At 34.6% G+C, this 16,965-nt stretch overlaps 1 protein-coding gene across 2 annotated transcripts in view; it reads left to right on the top strand.

Moving 5' to 3' along the window:
- The window catches only part of LOC147077700 (uncharacterized), a 51,954-nt gene that overhangs the window by 32,284 nt on the left and 2,705 nt on the right, over positions 1–16,965 (top strand). For both annotated transcript variants that reach the window (XM_085960675.1, XM_085960674.1), the window contains 6 exons: positions 2,248–2,447; positions 6,171–6,383; positions 7,871–8,041; positions 11,524–11,651; positions 12,532–12,711; positions 14,081–14,240. In XM_085960675.1, coding sequence (XP_085816801.1) covers positions 2,248–2,447; positions 6,171–6,383; positions 7,871–8,041; positions 11,524–11,651; positions 12,532–12,711; positions 14,081–14,240 — 1,052 coding nt within the window. The remainder of the gene's footprint in view (positions 1–2,247; positions 2,448–6,170; positions 6,384–7,870; positions 8,042–11,523; positions 11,652–12,531; positions 12,712–14,080; positions 14,241–16,965) is intronic.

Below are 16,965 nucleotides of genomic sequence, written 5' to 3'. Positions count from 1 at the left end.
CACCCCGAATGCAATATCATCATCATCATCAGCCGCGGTCCATCCACTGCTGGATGAAGGCCTCCCCAAGCTTTCTCCAACTCTCTCGGTCCTGTGTCGTTCGCTGCCATGTATTTCCGCCGAACTTTACCAGTTCGTCAATCCAGCGGCTTTTAGGGCGACCCTGTGGCCGTTTCGTACCCCTTGGGTACCATTGGATGACGGCATTTGTCCAGCGGCCGTCCTTTCGGCGAGCAATGTGCCCCGCCTATCTCCATTTCAGCTGTTTGGCAACGTCTATTACATCGCGTACTCTTGTCTGCTTCCTAACCCATTCGTTTCTCTTACGGTCCTTTCGCGTGATGCCCAACATGCACCTCTCCATGCTTTGCTGCGTAACTCTTAGCCTTTGGACATCTCTCGTGTTGAGGGTCCACGTCTCGCAGCCATACGTGAGCACGGGTAGCACACATTGGTTGAACACCCTACGCTTAAGACATAATGGTAGGTCACTCTTGAAGATACTATTCAGACGTCCGAAAGCACTCCATCCCAGCTTTGTTCTTCGAGCAATTTCATCGTGCATGCTTCCGTCTATGGACACCTGCTGTCCGAGATATACGTAGCTGCTGACTTGCTTGAGTTGGGTGCCAGAAATACAGATAATCGCAGGGTCCGAAAAACAGTTCTCATTACTTTTGTCTTTGAGACATTTATCTTTAAACCGACCGTTTGACTGACATCCGCGAGTTCTTGCATTCTACCTTGGAGGTCTTTCGGGTCTTGTGAGAGTATAACAATAGCATCTGCAAAGCGCAGGTGACTGAGGTGCTCTCCATTAATTGGAACACCTTTTTCCTCCCAATCAAGTTTCCTAAATAAGTCCTCAAGAGTAGCGGTGAATAGTTTAGGTGAAATGGTATCACCAAACCGTCTCGAAACAGTTCTAGACGAGAACCAACCAAGAGAGCAAGCCGGATTCAGAAGAGGCTACAGTATTATGGATCATATACAGGTCATCAGGGAAATCATAGAGCGTTACCAGGAATACAAACTGCCATTATATCTTGGTTTTATAGACTATGAAAAGGCGTTTGATTCCATCAAAAAAAATTCTCAATTATAGACGCCCTTAGCAACCAAGGAATTTCCAGACGCTACATAAACATATTGAACCGTATATACAGTGATGCCACAGCATGCGTGAATCTCTACAAACGGTCGTGTAAATTCCCCATTAACAAAGGAATGCAATATAAATTATAAAAATTATGTGTTACATCGCGGCCGGTCACACGAGAAAAATACACTCTGATCTGTTTTCCCAAACACGCCAAAAGAAGTACCTATAACTTCACAAAAACCAAGAACTTATTCAAAATATTTTATTACCTTATAATTAATGAGACACTTGTTTTTGTATATTGTTTGATATCTTTTTTATATTGACTGGTAATTTAGCCGGCGCGCATCGCAGTTGATTGGTCGTGTTTTCATAAAGCAACTTGCTGCTACACTTCGTTTTTACTACATTTAATTTCGAAAAGAACGATTCGCAGCGATATGTAGTCACAAATGCTGCTGTAATGCACATTGACAGTCGTTCTAAGTTTGGAAATTTAACTTTCTGATAAAACTCAAGCTTATTCCCTTCGAACATCCACTTTAACTCTATGCTTGATTGCAGTTCTATTAGCTCCATTTGTAAATTTGGAGACGCTGATTCCGCCTACATGTTAAATGGAGTTAAGAATATTAAATTTGAACATTTCCTCATACTTTTGCATAAAAGCGAATCTGGTATCGAGTTATTTAATTAATTTTGTGACTTCATTAAAACGCCACACGGCACACCTATTGTGTTCTCATTAATTGGCCATTCGATTTAATTAACATGTTATTTAAATGTGGTAATTAAATAGTAATAAATGCTCCGCGGTCTTTACGGTCACTATTAAGTACGGAGTGTGTATGTAACCGGCATAAGCATAAAAACAGGTGCTAGCACGAAGCACAACAACAAAGTTCTAATTTCATAAAATATAAAATAAAATGTGGTAAATTTACTTAATTATATTTTATTGTATGAATACCAAAATACAAAATATAGAAAGCTGAAAACTTCAAACTAATAGTTGATGAATATCAATGAACATGATATTATTACAAGGACCAGCATAAAAAAGTCGTCCAGCAATGGCAATCGAGGGGAGGGGTTAGTGATTAATTAATTTATTATGTGAACTGAACCAACATTCAAATTTTCAGTGAAGGCTGTGTGATACCGAACCATCCACCAAATGGTAGATTTACTGCACTAACTATGGAAAAAATGATGCCAGGAGATATTGTGCCACCAAAATCATCAATTTCCTTGAAATGTTTATCTGGATACAGTTCTACCTCTGAAATAAACGTTTGCGATGCTAACACCAATAATTGGATGTCGGACCTCGGGACCTGTTTGAGTGAGATATTTCACCATTATTATTATTATGAATAGCTTGGTGGCGCTTTATGCAGTGGACTGTATATTATTTTGAAGGTGATGTGGATTCCGGATCTAGGGGTGGGGGCGATTTAACAGAATGTCAGACATTGACCTTTATGATGATTTTTGATGGCTCCGTGATCTGGTTGCATTGTCACTCGCGCGGTATTGTTTGTTTGGGTTACCCGGTGCGCGGCACTTGACGGTGCACTGTTTATGGATGATATTGTGGTTGATAAATGATGATGAGTTTTATGATTGATGATAATAGATATGTATGTAGGATTGAATTAATCAATAACTGTGGTTTAACGATAACAGGCTTACGCACCAGTGTCTTTAACTAACTCTCGAATCACTCTTTATCTAACGTTCGTATCGTATCAGATATAGCTCGACAGCTTTAGCAAGCCTTACGCGCTCGGCGGTTTTGGAGTAACTGAACTATTGTTCGCAATTACATTCTTCTTTGACCACTAATTGCTGATCGTCTGGTCTTGTAACACTACTAAATAAGGGGATTTGAGTAGGGTAGGACTAAGGATGAATGCGACCACAATTTGGCTCAACCATAGTTTAATATTTAATTTACGATCGGGTGACGATTTATCACTTCGGTAAAGAAAACCTTACTTGGCTTTTTTACTCTACATTTATCAAATGAAGCTTTTCATATATTATAAGGTTGTGAACAACAGGGAAATACACCTCAACATTAGCAAAGATGGCATACTTTACATCACGTATAATAATTATGCTACGACAGTCTGCGTCCAGGCCGTTTTTCTGCAATTCTGTAAATAATGTAACAATAATAATGACAGTCATAGACGAACTGCTTCAAAATAGGGTTCAGTATAAGGTCGGCATCGCTCGGCTATGATTGGTTGCTTATACGGCCTGAACGACATTTGTCAGCAAAAATACGTAGGTATATAATTAAATATCTCTGCTAACTTATGTCTAATAGAAAATTCAGTAAGGCTACCGATAATCTACACACACCTCAAAAAATCGTATGAACCGTCTAGGCCAGGAATCGGCAGAAACGGCTCTTTGCATATACGTTTGCGGCTCTTTAGATATAAACTCCAATTTTACCTCATATCAAGCAGCCATAAAACTTATGCGTTTATGAGATAGAGCCGCCGAACAAACTAAGACTCGTACGTCTGGTTCTGCTCCAGATGCAGTTAATATACTTAAAAAGCAAGGAACTGTGGAGCAACCAATTCACAAATATGACCAGCCGCTTGGAAGAACTCGAAAGAGAGAAATCCAATTTGATTTCTCAACACAAGTGGACAGCCATAAAAGAACTGCATAAAATAGAAACAATAATATTTGATACATAAAATAGTTTGCCTGAAACATATATGACGCGTTAAAAAAACTAGCTTTTGGTATTCTCACAATCTTTGGCTCGACATATTTATTATATATGCGAACAAACATTCTCATCTATGAACAAATTAAAAAATAAACTTAGAAGCAGAATAACGGATGAAAATTTACAATCATGTATTCAATTAAAAATATGTAGCTATTTGCCACATATAGTAAAGCTATCAAAAGCGTTGCATGGCCACCGTCCTATATTAACTTTTTTAATAAAAAAAATCTTGAACTTTTCCCCCCCTAAAAATCCATATACATATCTATATTACATATATGCGGCTCTCTGGTACCTTTGTTATCCTGTTTCCTTGACAATTTGGCCCTTCTCACTTGACAAACTGGCGACCCCTGGTCTAGGCTGAAAAGCGGGTCTAGGATGATCTGGCGCTGGGATAACTGGGCGCCACGCCACAATGAAATTGGAAAATAAATAGACGTTCGTGAATTATAGGTACTTTTAAAATATTATTTAATATTTATATTTATATTATTACCTTTATTATTATTTAATACTTGGGGAGAATTTTCAACACGCACACGTAAATAATGATTTAATTATGTATATTATGTTGAAGTTCCAACGAGACGAAAGTTCTTTTATTTTTATATAAAGCCTTAGGCATGATAATTCTCAATCCGCAATAAAAAAAAAACATTATGTTAAAAGCAAAATTAATTAAAACTACTAAGTTGTAAAATAATAGAAACTGATTAAAACTCTTACTACTTTCTGTAAAAAACGTCTATTTATTTCATTCAACAATGCGGCGCCCAATAATTATCCTGGCGCCCAGTTGTCCCATTCTCTGGGAATACAAAGCTAGGTATACTTTAAGACGGCCTAAATAATCAACTCACCCTTATGACCGCTTCAAACCCTACGGTCACTTACATAACGTCAGTTATTCACGATAGGAACTTCCACACATCGCATATAATATCGAAAAAAATACACATTATTGAGAACACAACAAAATATTACATTGGTAAAAATCTGTACCTACACATCAAAAAATAGTAAAATTCACCAATAATTTTCATAACGTTAAATAAAATATATTTAAGTAGGTATAATACTTATAATACCCACGTAAAAAAATCCACACAGCACTAACTAGTCATCGTATATACAATTCAACCGCTAAATAGTATTACCATTAATGGCCGATATCAGTAGCAAAGGGTGTGGAGGTATGCTGTTTAAGGTCCGCCATAAATAGTGCTCATTAAACTTTGTTAGTCATACCTATTTGTTTTAATTGAACTAAGGCTACAATTATTTACAGATGGTTTTGGTTAGTTTTTAAAAATCAATTAAACCCTGTCTAAACCAAACCATAATAGTTTTGGTATATTTTTGGCGATACAACAAAATTATGCACAGTTTTTCATTCATACATATTTGTTTTCGTTGTACATATTATTACAAATATTGTTGGTTCAAATTTTAAAATTCATGTCATTTAAAGTCCTGCCTAAACCAAACTATAGATAAAAAATATTACTCTATCTATAAAATATCCAAAGTAATGTATGATTTATTAGCATAATTTTAAATATTTTATAGATACACGAGTATTTTTCGACTATTATCTAATATGACTTGGTTTTCGCAGGGTTTAATTGAATTTTAAAAACTATCCAACACCATTTGTAAATAATTGTAGTATTAGTTCAATAAAACCAAATACGAATAACTGACGAACCTTAATGTGCACTATTTAGGTTGAATATTAACAGCCTACCTCCACCCTTTGCCACTGGCCGATGTAGGCCCCGGCCACCTCCAACATAACTCTTCTCTACTATCCCCCCTTGCCTTGGAATGTTTGTTGGACACACAAAGAGTCTGAATGTCCATTTCCATTCCGCCCAGCCCCTAGAGTTGAAGTCTTCTGGTATGCCTATCGTTCATCCTTTTTATATATCGTCACTGTTCTGACAGAAGACACTAATTCGAAAAAATGACATATTGAGTTAGTTATACCGAAATGTTCCTTATTTCAAACTTTGCCGTCTGGAAACCTTCTTAATAAATAAACAGTCTTTATTTTAAAGTCATCCTTTTTACGATTACTTAATAAACTCACATTATAGAGCATTTCAAACATTTTAACAACTTCAAAGCCAAATTACTCAAAACTAGTATTCTCCAGTTAGTGTGTTCTGCCAGAATAGAGACGATATTATCCCACCCAGCGAAGTCTTTGGATCATCATAAAGTCCAAATCTGTGCCGCCCTACTCTCTTCTTACAGATTGCTCCAAGTATTATAGTAAATATTATTATTGTTTTGTTTCAGAAATGTGCGACTCTCTTCAGAGTCTCACCGTCAAGTTTAATTGTTCTAACCCATTGTCCAAAGAGGATCAAGTAATTGGTTGCGATGTACCCGTTCCTTCTGGATCATTAGCCACACCAACATGCGAAGTTGGTCACTACTCCAATGAACGATTGTTAACTTTGGTTTGCAAAGATGGATCTTGGGACCAAACCATTCCGAAATGCACTGCAAGTACGATAACCCAGGCTATCTTATATTATAGTATACAGTGAATTTTTGTATAATTTCAAAATGTACGGACATGGTGAAAAAATGCCACATGGCAATCCATGCCCATGCAGTCCCATTTTTTCTTAGCAAGACTCGGGTTTCAATGTTCTATTTTTAGTTCCTCATTTGCGGACGGTTTGATTATTTTTTTTAAATTTTGGTGATTAACTGTTTCGTATTTGCACATCCGGCCGTTAATCTCCTTCCCTCCACGTTCCGACACTTCTAAATCGAATGGGTGACGGACCGAAGATTTATGAATTCATATTTTATTTATTCAACTCTGCAGTAATAATCTTTTTTGATTATTAATTAGAGTACATCGGTGATGGTTCCACAAACACGTTGACGGTTTTAGTCACTTTTGTATAAGCTCGTCAAAACTATTTACTTAACGGCCCACATGCTCGTCGTAGGTCAAAATTGAGTTTTTATTGTATTTTCAAACCATGATCCTGGACACTCCTTAAACGTTGTAGATAATCTATTTATATCATTTTGAAGCCTTATTATACTTTATATTTATTTTAAACATTTGATGACTGCATAAAGAATTTTTGTTACATAAAATAGTATTCTTTTAAACCTCTCGCTCTAATGTTTTAGAATAAAGTCATATTTCAGTACATCCATATGCTGAACTCTTCAGTTATAGTTTGTCAATTTATGGCTACGGCCGTATGTTGTAGGAACCACTGGGAAATGCCAATAGAAATGGCGTATTTCCAAAAATTAGTACCTTATTCTTAAGTCAATAATTATTATAAAACAATCATTATTCGTAGGATGTTTAACGCATTTGAATGATCAAAGACATAGCTAATAATCAAAATCTTTAGAACCTGTCAAATTTGGGATCACAGAGATTATAAATATAATTTTTTATCGTAAATATTTATATTATTTAAATAGTACACAATATTTACTGATGGTTTTATAAATGCGTTTAAAAATTAATAGATCTAAAAAATCTTAACACCACTGCACATGTATGTACCGAAATATGACTATATTCTAAAACATTAGATCGAGAGGTGTAAAAGAATACTATTTTATGTAATAAAAATACTTTGTGCAGGGTATCAAATGTTTAAAATAAAGATAAAGGCTAATAAAGCTTTAAAATTATATAAATAGATTATCTACAACGTTTAAGGAATTTCCAGGATAATGCTCTGAAAATAACATAAAAACTCGATTTTGATCTATGTGTAGCATGTGGGCCCTTAAATTTTGCATGTTGTTTCATAATTATATTTGATATACAGTAAGCAATATTATTTATTTTAATATTCATAAATAGATTTGACCGATGGAAACAATATTAATTCCAAATATGCAGAGTGTTTTAGATAATCGTATTAAGTATAATATACATAATATTTTTTACTTATTACAATAATAACAATAATGATGTTTTCATATAATATTTCAATACGTGTTTATAGTATGCGGAAGACCAATATACCACTCTCACATAGTGAAATATGATGGTAATGATAAATATGCAAAAAAGGGGGAATTTCCTTGGCACACAGCAATTTATAAACTCGACAACAAAGGAAAATTTCAATACAGATGTGGAGGAAATATTTTAAGCAGGCTCCATATTATTGGCAGTGAGTATTTACAAATAATATAACGTAAGATCCGCGCTAATAAGTCCTTTTAATTCTAATGACTGGTGAGACCGGTGGTTTTGAGTGACCTCCAGAGAAGGCGAAGCAGAGGAAGAACGTCGGCGCGCTGGAGCATCCAAGTGAAGGGGCTGACTATGAGAAGCAGAGGATCGGAATGAATGGATAGTCTTGGTCACTCAAAAGATGAGACCTTCAAAGGTGGTCATGATCCCCAGCCATGAGGGAACGACCAATAAGGCCAAAAACATTCTTTTTTTTTTAAATTATATAGGTATAACTTGTTACCATAAAAACTGTCACCTCCTTCTTCGGGTTACATTTTGATAGATAGAGAACCCGCCACCAGGCGGTATTTTTGAGTTCATGATAATATTGTTACATTACAGTTAACTCATCATCCATTTAATACGTCATATAAATAATTTTAAAACACCTAGACTTAAAATATACAACTACTAGAAATAATTGGAAACGTCCATTGAATTCACGCCGATATGATGTATCAATTGAGCCACGTGCGTCCCATCTAATTACGACGAGATTAAGTAGTAGGTACATTTTTGGGTACTGTTCGGTTATCAGGAATACATCGGAAAATACATTTTGAAAATAGCCGATAAACTGGATTATTTGTTAGGTTAACCTAACCAAACCTAACCACCTAACCTAACCCAAACTAACAAATAACCCAGTATATCGGGTATTTTCAAAATCTGTTTCCGCTGTATTCCTGATAACCGAACAGTACCCATTTTTGAAGCGATTCACAAATTACTATATTTTTGGCAGTCGGCTTTTGTGTTTTTTTAATTAAAGTGTTAATTTACGTCGATTAATAACTGATGTCAGGATCTCTCCAAATTTTATTTATAACGTACTTGCACTAACTAATAATTTAATAAACTAAATTTTGATACAACGAATAATTCAAGATTTAAAATGTAATATCCAATATCGAAGCAACGTCATCTGGATACCTGGACGATTGCCGTTTTGAGGCTGGTAAAGATTAATTAAATACGTAGAGAAATACACGTGTGTTGCGACGGAACAACGGCACAAGTGCCTACTTCAGGGATGGCGAACCTATAGCACGCGTGCCACTAGTGGCACGCAAGATGATTTAGGATGGCACGCGAATGTTTCATTTTAAAGATAAATAACTACCTATATGTATTAATTTAAAAAAAAAATACGACAAAGTTTTACAAATAAATACATATATTAATATAATATTAAAAAATAATTACGATGCGCAAACGGAAACGACGAAATTCATGCATAAATATGACAGATCACATTGTATAAAAACTAGCAGGTGATTACTCTTCAAGAATAAGCATTAGGTACGCTTAATATAGAATATATAATAGCGAACTTCTGTTTTTGATCTGTTTGCAATGCTTGAAACCACTGTAGCGAGAGAACGACTCATCTGATCAGAGCAAGTCAAGTTGTGCGTAAAGACCCAAACTAATTAATACAGTAACAAACAATTTCAATGCTACCCACAAAAATAGCTGTACCAAATAAGAAACAAAAACTTGGTGGAGCTAGTAATAGTAAATCTACAATCAAGTAGTGTTTTAAATAAGTTTATAAGTATTAGTTCCAATACTGTTGCTGCTAGCTTTGAAGTAGCCAAAGTAATCGCCAAACATGGAAAACCATTCGGCGATGTAGACTAAATCAAGAATGCATTTTTAGAATGTGCACTAAGTATTTTTTTTTGAATTTTTTTTAAATGGAATTCCCGAAAAGGTTTTTTTGAAGTTATACTTCTTTAGGCGCGTTTGGGAAAACAGATCAGAGTGTATTTTTAGCGTGTGACGAAGTTGCGCGCGCCGATGTAACACATTATTTATTATTATGAATATATTAATTTCGGTCTCAAGAGTACAAACGCATGCGCATAGTGTCATTTAGTTAGTCATTCAATACACCAAGTAAAGAGCAGACGTGTTGTAAACATAACCAATATTGTGTCATAATAAATATATATCTTTATAAACAAATTTCTGGAGACTAACATTCTACACTGTCAATTTATATTCATAAAACTTTATTCATAATGGAGTATATATATTTATTTTTCATTGTAAAGATTGTGTATCAAGATTTGAGGCTATATTTTTGTAAATATCAATAAATAAATAAATTTTGTGATATTATATTTAAATTTGATTTTTTATCAATTATCATGGGCACTTTTAAATCGATTATAACCGCCGTATGGCAAAGATGAGTTTTGGTCCAATACAATAATTAAATTACAATTATCATGTGCTATATGAGACACAGATGAATCGCGTACGTTTTCATCAACCTAATCCACTGTAATATTAATAGACTCAGGTAACGGCTTATTTTGTTTTGTTACGCCAAAGAAGTATAACTTTTAACGCGCGTACATAAGTACACACATCGATTTTTTTATTTCATTTTTATCTCCATGAAAAACTGTTCGGCATGTCAGACAGTCGAAAAATAATATTTTGGAAATTTTGGCAAGCATACGTAAAAAGGTTCCCCAACCCCTGGTTACTCAATGTATTAATCCGTTAATATTAATATAGATTACCTGTCAAATATAAACTACTAAAACTATGAAAATACGTCATGTTTGGAATTTAATTAGGTACCCTATACAAATATTATATTGTGTTGGCTACTTATTGTTTCAAATAGTATATGTATCCATCGGCACCAAGATGGCAATGATAAAGCTATCCCGATGTTCAGAGGGCGTTAACGACCTATAACACGTTCTTTCATATATTTTTGATGGCTTTGGTAGTCTGTGGCAGGCATTCAAACCTTCATTGAACATAGGCGTAGGTACAATGTTTGATGTGTTCGTCAGTTTCGGGCTTTGACATATTACCCTTAACAATATTTTTATAAATGAATTTATATTTTCAAAATGCTTGCTTGCAGTTTGCAGCTTGCAGTTTGTGACCGTACGCGGTACGGTCTCAAACTGATCTCAAGCAGTACTTAAGAGCATACATCAGTGAAACGGCAAATAATTTTCAACAATAGGTGGGACGAAATTTCACGCTCGTTGCCAATCAGAGAGCGGTAGTCGAGACGTGAACACGTCAATTTGTTTTGTATTGGCGTCGGAGGAATTAATTCTTATATCGTGTAAAGATGACAAAAAAACGTTACGTATGTACTCGGAAAAGAAAACATGTCAATGAATACATTATTATTATTACTAATATAACAATAAACATAACATTAAATGGACGCATGTTGAATTTTTATGACAAATTATGTTTTGTTCAGCACGCGTCGTTTGCACAATCTGCGCGTCGCGTAGTCACGATCTTTTTAGACCATGCCTCAGCTAAATTATAGCCTTGAAAATAATGTTTTTCTTTTCAGTCTCACAAATATTTATATCAATTCCATACTGCTTACATTTCTTTAATTATTACTATTACAAATATCCATAGATGGATTCTGCTACAGCTCTCGAACATCTAAAGTTTCTGCAAGCGAACTGCTGGTGGCAGTAGGGAAAATGTTCAGCGAACTTGACCACATAGAAGAAATGCAGGAAACGTACATTCAAAAAATTCGGGTAAGACCTACCTACCTTAGAGTAAAGTTAATCTTTAGTTTAAGGTTAAATGCAGTCCAGCGGTATCTACCGACAAAATACGGAGTGTGCAATTTAACATAATTTTCTGATCATTTCCATTTTAAAGTGATTTAATTAAACAATACGCATTTGAAAACAATCAATTAATAAAAAAAATATTTGTCGGTTCAAAGATTTACTTACAATTTAAATAAATGGTATAAAATGTGCACATATTCAACTGCTTTCTCTTATATGTAGTATTTTATCAATACGTTTATAATTAAAATATAGCTTAATGAGTTATTTGGAAGACTGTACTCATTATTTTAATTATTTTATATTTGATTTTAAAAAAAGATAAGCTTTTTTAAACGATTAAAATGTGTAAGACTTGAAATATTTTTTATTTATGTATGTGAATCTATCGTCAAGTTTGATTTCCATTGCATCCAGGGAACACAATTTAAGGGAACTAACTGGCTTACCTTACTGGGTGTGATATAACCGGCTAAATATCTGGAGAGTGGAAAATATGGGATAAACTTAAACACGTGTTAAAGAATATGCTATTTTTTACAGTTAATAAAATGTACTTAAGTTTGTTACGTTAATGAACGTGCTTACAATCTTTGGGAACAGTCGACGCGGTTTTTTTTTACTTGGGTTTTATGGCGGTCAGGCCATAAACTAGCCAACTTCAGAACTTTGGTCCATGGCAATTGCTTTTACATTTCTATTAATTATTAATCTGTTCTGTGATTGCATCATGTCAGCAGGAATTTTAGAATTGACACATAATGCGGTCCAGTAACGCAACAGAATTGATTAGTCTAAACTAATGGAAAGGGATAATCACAATTTTATTGTTTGATTTCAGGTTAAAAAAATTGAAACTTCAATTGTTCTTGGAGAGATGGATGAAGAAATTACGAATGACTTAGGAATTCTAATTTTGGAAACACCGATAACCTTTTCTGAATACGTAATGCCGATTTGTTTAGATCTTCAAGATATAAAAGCTATAAAAATGCCTTCAAAAGCTCATATTCTAGCAAGGGTATGTATAGAGAATTAAATAATTGAATAATTTCCAGATAAAAAGAACTTTTTATATACCACGTTTTAAATTTTCTGTTGTATCATATAAACTTGACTTGACTAGCTTAAAAGATCAAAAAAAATGTACTTTATAGAAATACTGAATACATATAGAATAAGTACTGAAATGTCATTTTAACATTTCATATTGATTTCCATAGAAACGCACGCATATATTAATAATTTAGTTGCTAGGACCCCCTTAGCAACCAATAATAGTGTTTTACTTTTTACGGATTTCTTCCGAAATAACTTTTCATACAAAACAGAATTAACTGAAAACGAATTCAATTCTACTTAAAGATGGCTAAAAGTATTAAAAGAATGCATTGGCATCGTGTTCTGATATATTCTAAAAGTTTCAAATGTCTAGCTAGTTGGGAAGTTAGTTAAAAATCGATTGCGAGATTTGTACTGGATAAACAACCACCGGACAAGCAAGAATACGATAATAGGAGGATTATAGGAGAAAGTAAATTTATTTATTGAAAATACATAATTTTGAAAAGCAATAAAAAGCATATTTTAAACCCCTAGATCTTTTTGGATCGACTAGGATTTTTTCTAAAATATTATTCCGTTAATTATGTTTATTTACAATGCTTTCCAAAACTAATTTGTTTAAATAAAAATAAGTACTGTGAATTCAAAAAATCTTCAATATTGAATGCAAAAAAAAAGTTTACGTATTGATAATAAGTTTTTTCTGTCGTCATTTTATCCAGCATATTATTTTATGGTTAACAAATAAACTTCGCTATACTTTCACTTCACTTGTTACGCATTACGCGCAGTGATCAGAAGAAAAATAAGTGTTTGCTGGGTTTTCAAAAATTACGTACTTTCAATAACGTACCTAATTATTGTGTATTGACCACATTGTTTCAAAACATACAATATTTTAATAATACTTAATAGTTTAACCAGAATAACGCAGAAATAAACTAAGCAAATAAATGTTTTAAAATTCTGAAATCAGTATACTTTGTTTACAAAAAATGTACCATGAATATCCTTTGAATCTTAGACCGGTTGCAAAATATACAAAATCGTCTCGACTGCGACATGGATATAAATCAAAACGGAAGGCAATTTTGCAACTCTCTTCGGTCCGCACAGGCGAGACTAGCCGACTGGCCACGAAAACCAGCATCTGCGTATGCGCCAATTTAACATTTTGCTATTCTACTTGGGGCACATGCCACCAAAAATGTCGCACCGACGCTATGTGCGGTGGAACAGTTTCGTGTGTTTTGTAAATGACAACAAAATCACATCGGCAAATTCGACGTATCGCTGCCGGGTTTAATGCTGTCTTTCTTCCGCAGGCGGCTGGATTTGGATTCGAGACTCGAAGAGGTCCACTTGCACCACAACTGAAAGCGTTGACATTGCCAATAATAACTCTTTCAAAATGCAGACAAATTATCCACAAAGATATTTTGAAATACCTATCGCCTGATAAAGTGTGTGCCGGTGTATATGGTGGTATGCTTATTTCGTTTTATTTATTATTATATTTAGTTTATATTTAGTATTAGATAACCTTAAAAGTTTTGGAAAGCTTTCGAATTTCTCACGTAAACGCCACTCTGTTTGACACTTCCATTGAATCATCGCATGCAGATTTTTTTTTATATTTCGTATTTTCTATCACTAATTAAATACTACGTTAATGTTAATGGAATAAAACTTCACATAATAGATATCTGTGAGAGCTGTCAGACTAATAACTAATTGCTTCATTTCTTTCAAACAAAGTAAACTTAAAATTCTTGATGTCATCACTTTAACACGATTTGCTTGGAAGTTAATACTATTCACATGCACAATGTATTATATTATAATAATCTACACTTGGCAATAATGTATCAATTGAAACTTAAGACTTATGTCACATGAAATTATATTGATGTCATCGCCATCATCATTTTGAAATGATCAAATTTGTTGTCAAAATCTATTGTTATTATCAAAGCCTCAATGACATTGAGCTACTTTACAAGCTGCTTGTTGGCGAAATTAAAAGCGGGCGAGTCAGCTAGTGCGATTCTGACGATGACACACAAAACTTTCCACTCGCTCAGAAGCCAATAAGCTAGCGAGTTGAAACCGTCATTTTTGGTAAGTACTAATTTGACAGAACGTATTGAGTAGTTCGTTTTTTTACCGGGAGGTCGCTACCATCTCTTTACTGCGTAGACGCATATCGGCCCACACGCCAGCGTGTAGCGCGTAAGTTGACCGGCTTTCAACTTTTCTAGGTAGATTGTTTATAATCTGCTTGTTAGCTTGTTCGATGATGACGCTGGACGAGTTTACAAGCGGATTGTAAATTCGCCAACAAGCAGCTTGTAGAGTAGCTCAATGTCATTGACGCATACATACATATACATTACTGTTCCAAATTTCGCATAGCAATGTAGAAATTTAGAAAAAAGAGCACGTGGTGTTTCTTTTGAAACGTAACCATGTCAACCTCAGCTAACGCGGCATCTTACGTGGGCGAAGTCAATGCGAACGCGATCGCGATGCGGTTTGAAGCGATATAAAGCAAAGCGATGCGAAGCGGCTACGTTGTCCTACGTGGCCAGTACCCACCAGTACCTGTCACTAGTCGGCATCGCATTTTTATCATGAACGGACGCGAGGGCTTTTTATTTGAAAACTCATATATTAAACACACATATCACATCATAAGTGTACAAATATTAGTAGTTTGTAGTTAACTGTTATGTTTGAAATGATGTAAATGATGTTTTAAATTATGTTTCGATATAATATGCGTTAATTATGCATCTATAGATATAAAGCTTCATGACAGCCGCGCAAGCGAGGGAAAATTTTGACAACATCCTATAAAACGAAATGTAAATTAAATAATAAAAGCAATTTACTTGTAGAACCACTTATTTTATTATTATTTTATGATTATAGACGATTATCATATCTTTCGTATGTTTTGTCCCACAATGCAGGACGTTCTTGAATGGAAGTGATTAAAAATTTTACATCTGACATGATGAATGTATGATAAACGTCACTTTCGCCGCGTCTACTTTGCGCAAAAATACCAAACCTACTGATCGCGTCGCTGAAGCCCCGCCTCGCTTCGCAACGCTCGCCGGGCGTAATCTGCACGTAGGCCACTACAGGTGTCCTTGACTGTTTGATATTGTCGTGCCGCGCCGTGCCGTGTCGCGTCGCATTCGCATAGACTTCGCCCACGTAAGACGCCCAGTAAGAAGGGGTTCGCAGAGATTTTATAAAATTCTCCCAAATGTTCCGCCGAACTATTTATCACTGAAATTACTAGATTAGACAATTCAATTACTATTTTATTAGGTCTAAGTATTATAATCTATGTTACACTGTAAGAATCTAGATTCTCTAAGGTAAAGTCGTTATTAATTTATTTAAAAAAATTCTATTAATAGGTTGGCGGATTCTATCTCGCGCTGATTAAACCACGTATTATCTTGGTATTTTATGGTAATTTCAGTTAAGCAACTAAACTATATATTTATAGATAATTAAATATAGTATTATTTATAATGGAAATGAATCGGTTAAAATTAGATATCCTTGGTATCAGCGAAGTGAAGTGGAAGGGTAACGGCAGATTTAAAACTGACAACGATACCTTATATTACTCGGGAAATGATGGTAACCACCATCGAAATGGAGTGGGTATCATAGTTACCGATAAAATTAACAGAACGGTCAATAGTTTTGTTCCCTACTCTGACATAGTAATGCTATTACAACTCAAATCGTGGATGGGTAATGTTAATATAATACGGCTGTACGCTCCAACTGCCGACAAAGACGACGATGTTATAGAAGAATTCTATGAACAGATAAATGAAATTCTAAAATCGACGAAAGATAATGAAGTCACCTTGATTATAGGAGATTTTAGCTCAAAGATTGGAAAGGTAAAAGTAGAGAGTTAGTAGGAGAATTTGGTCTAGGACAAAGAAATGAATGAGGAGAAAGATTAGTACAATTTTGCCATGAACAGAGTATGGTTGTTTGTAACACATTATTCAAACTTCCAGCAAGGCGATTGTATACATGGCAATCCCCACAAGATGATGGCAATAACATTGTAAGAAATCAAATAGACTATATATTAATTCGCAATCGTTATAGAAATAGTGTAACATCTACTAAAACTTATCCAGGAACTAACATCTTATCTGACCACAAT

This window comes from Rhyacophila brunnea, unplaced genomic scaffold (genome assembly GCF_057557595.1).
Source record: "Rhyacophila brunnea isolate RB1 unplaced genomic scaffold, BYU_Rbru_1.0 scaffold_12, whole genome shotgun sequence".
Lineage (NCBI taxonomy): Eukaryota > Metazoa > Arthropoda > Insecta > Trichoptera > Rhyacophilidae > Rhyacophila > Rhyacophila brunnea.
Note: the sequence above shows the minus strand (reverse complement) of the source record. Positions and strands in the feature narration are given on the sequence as shown.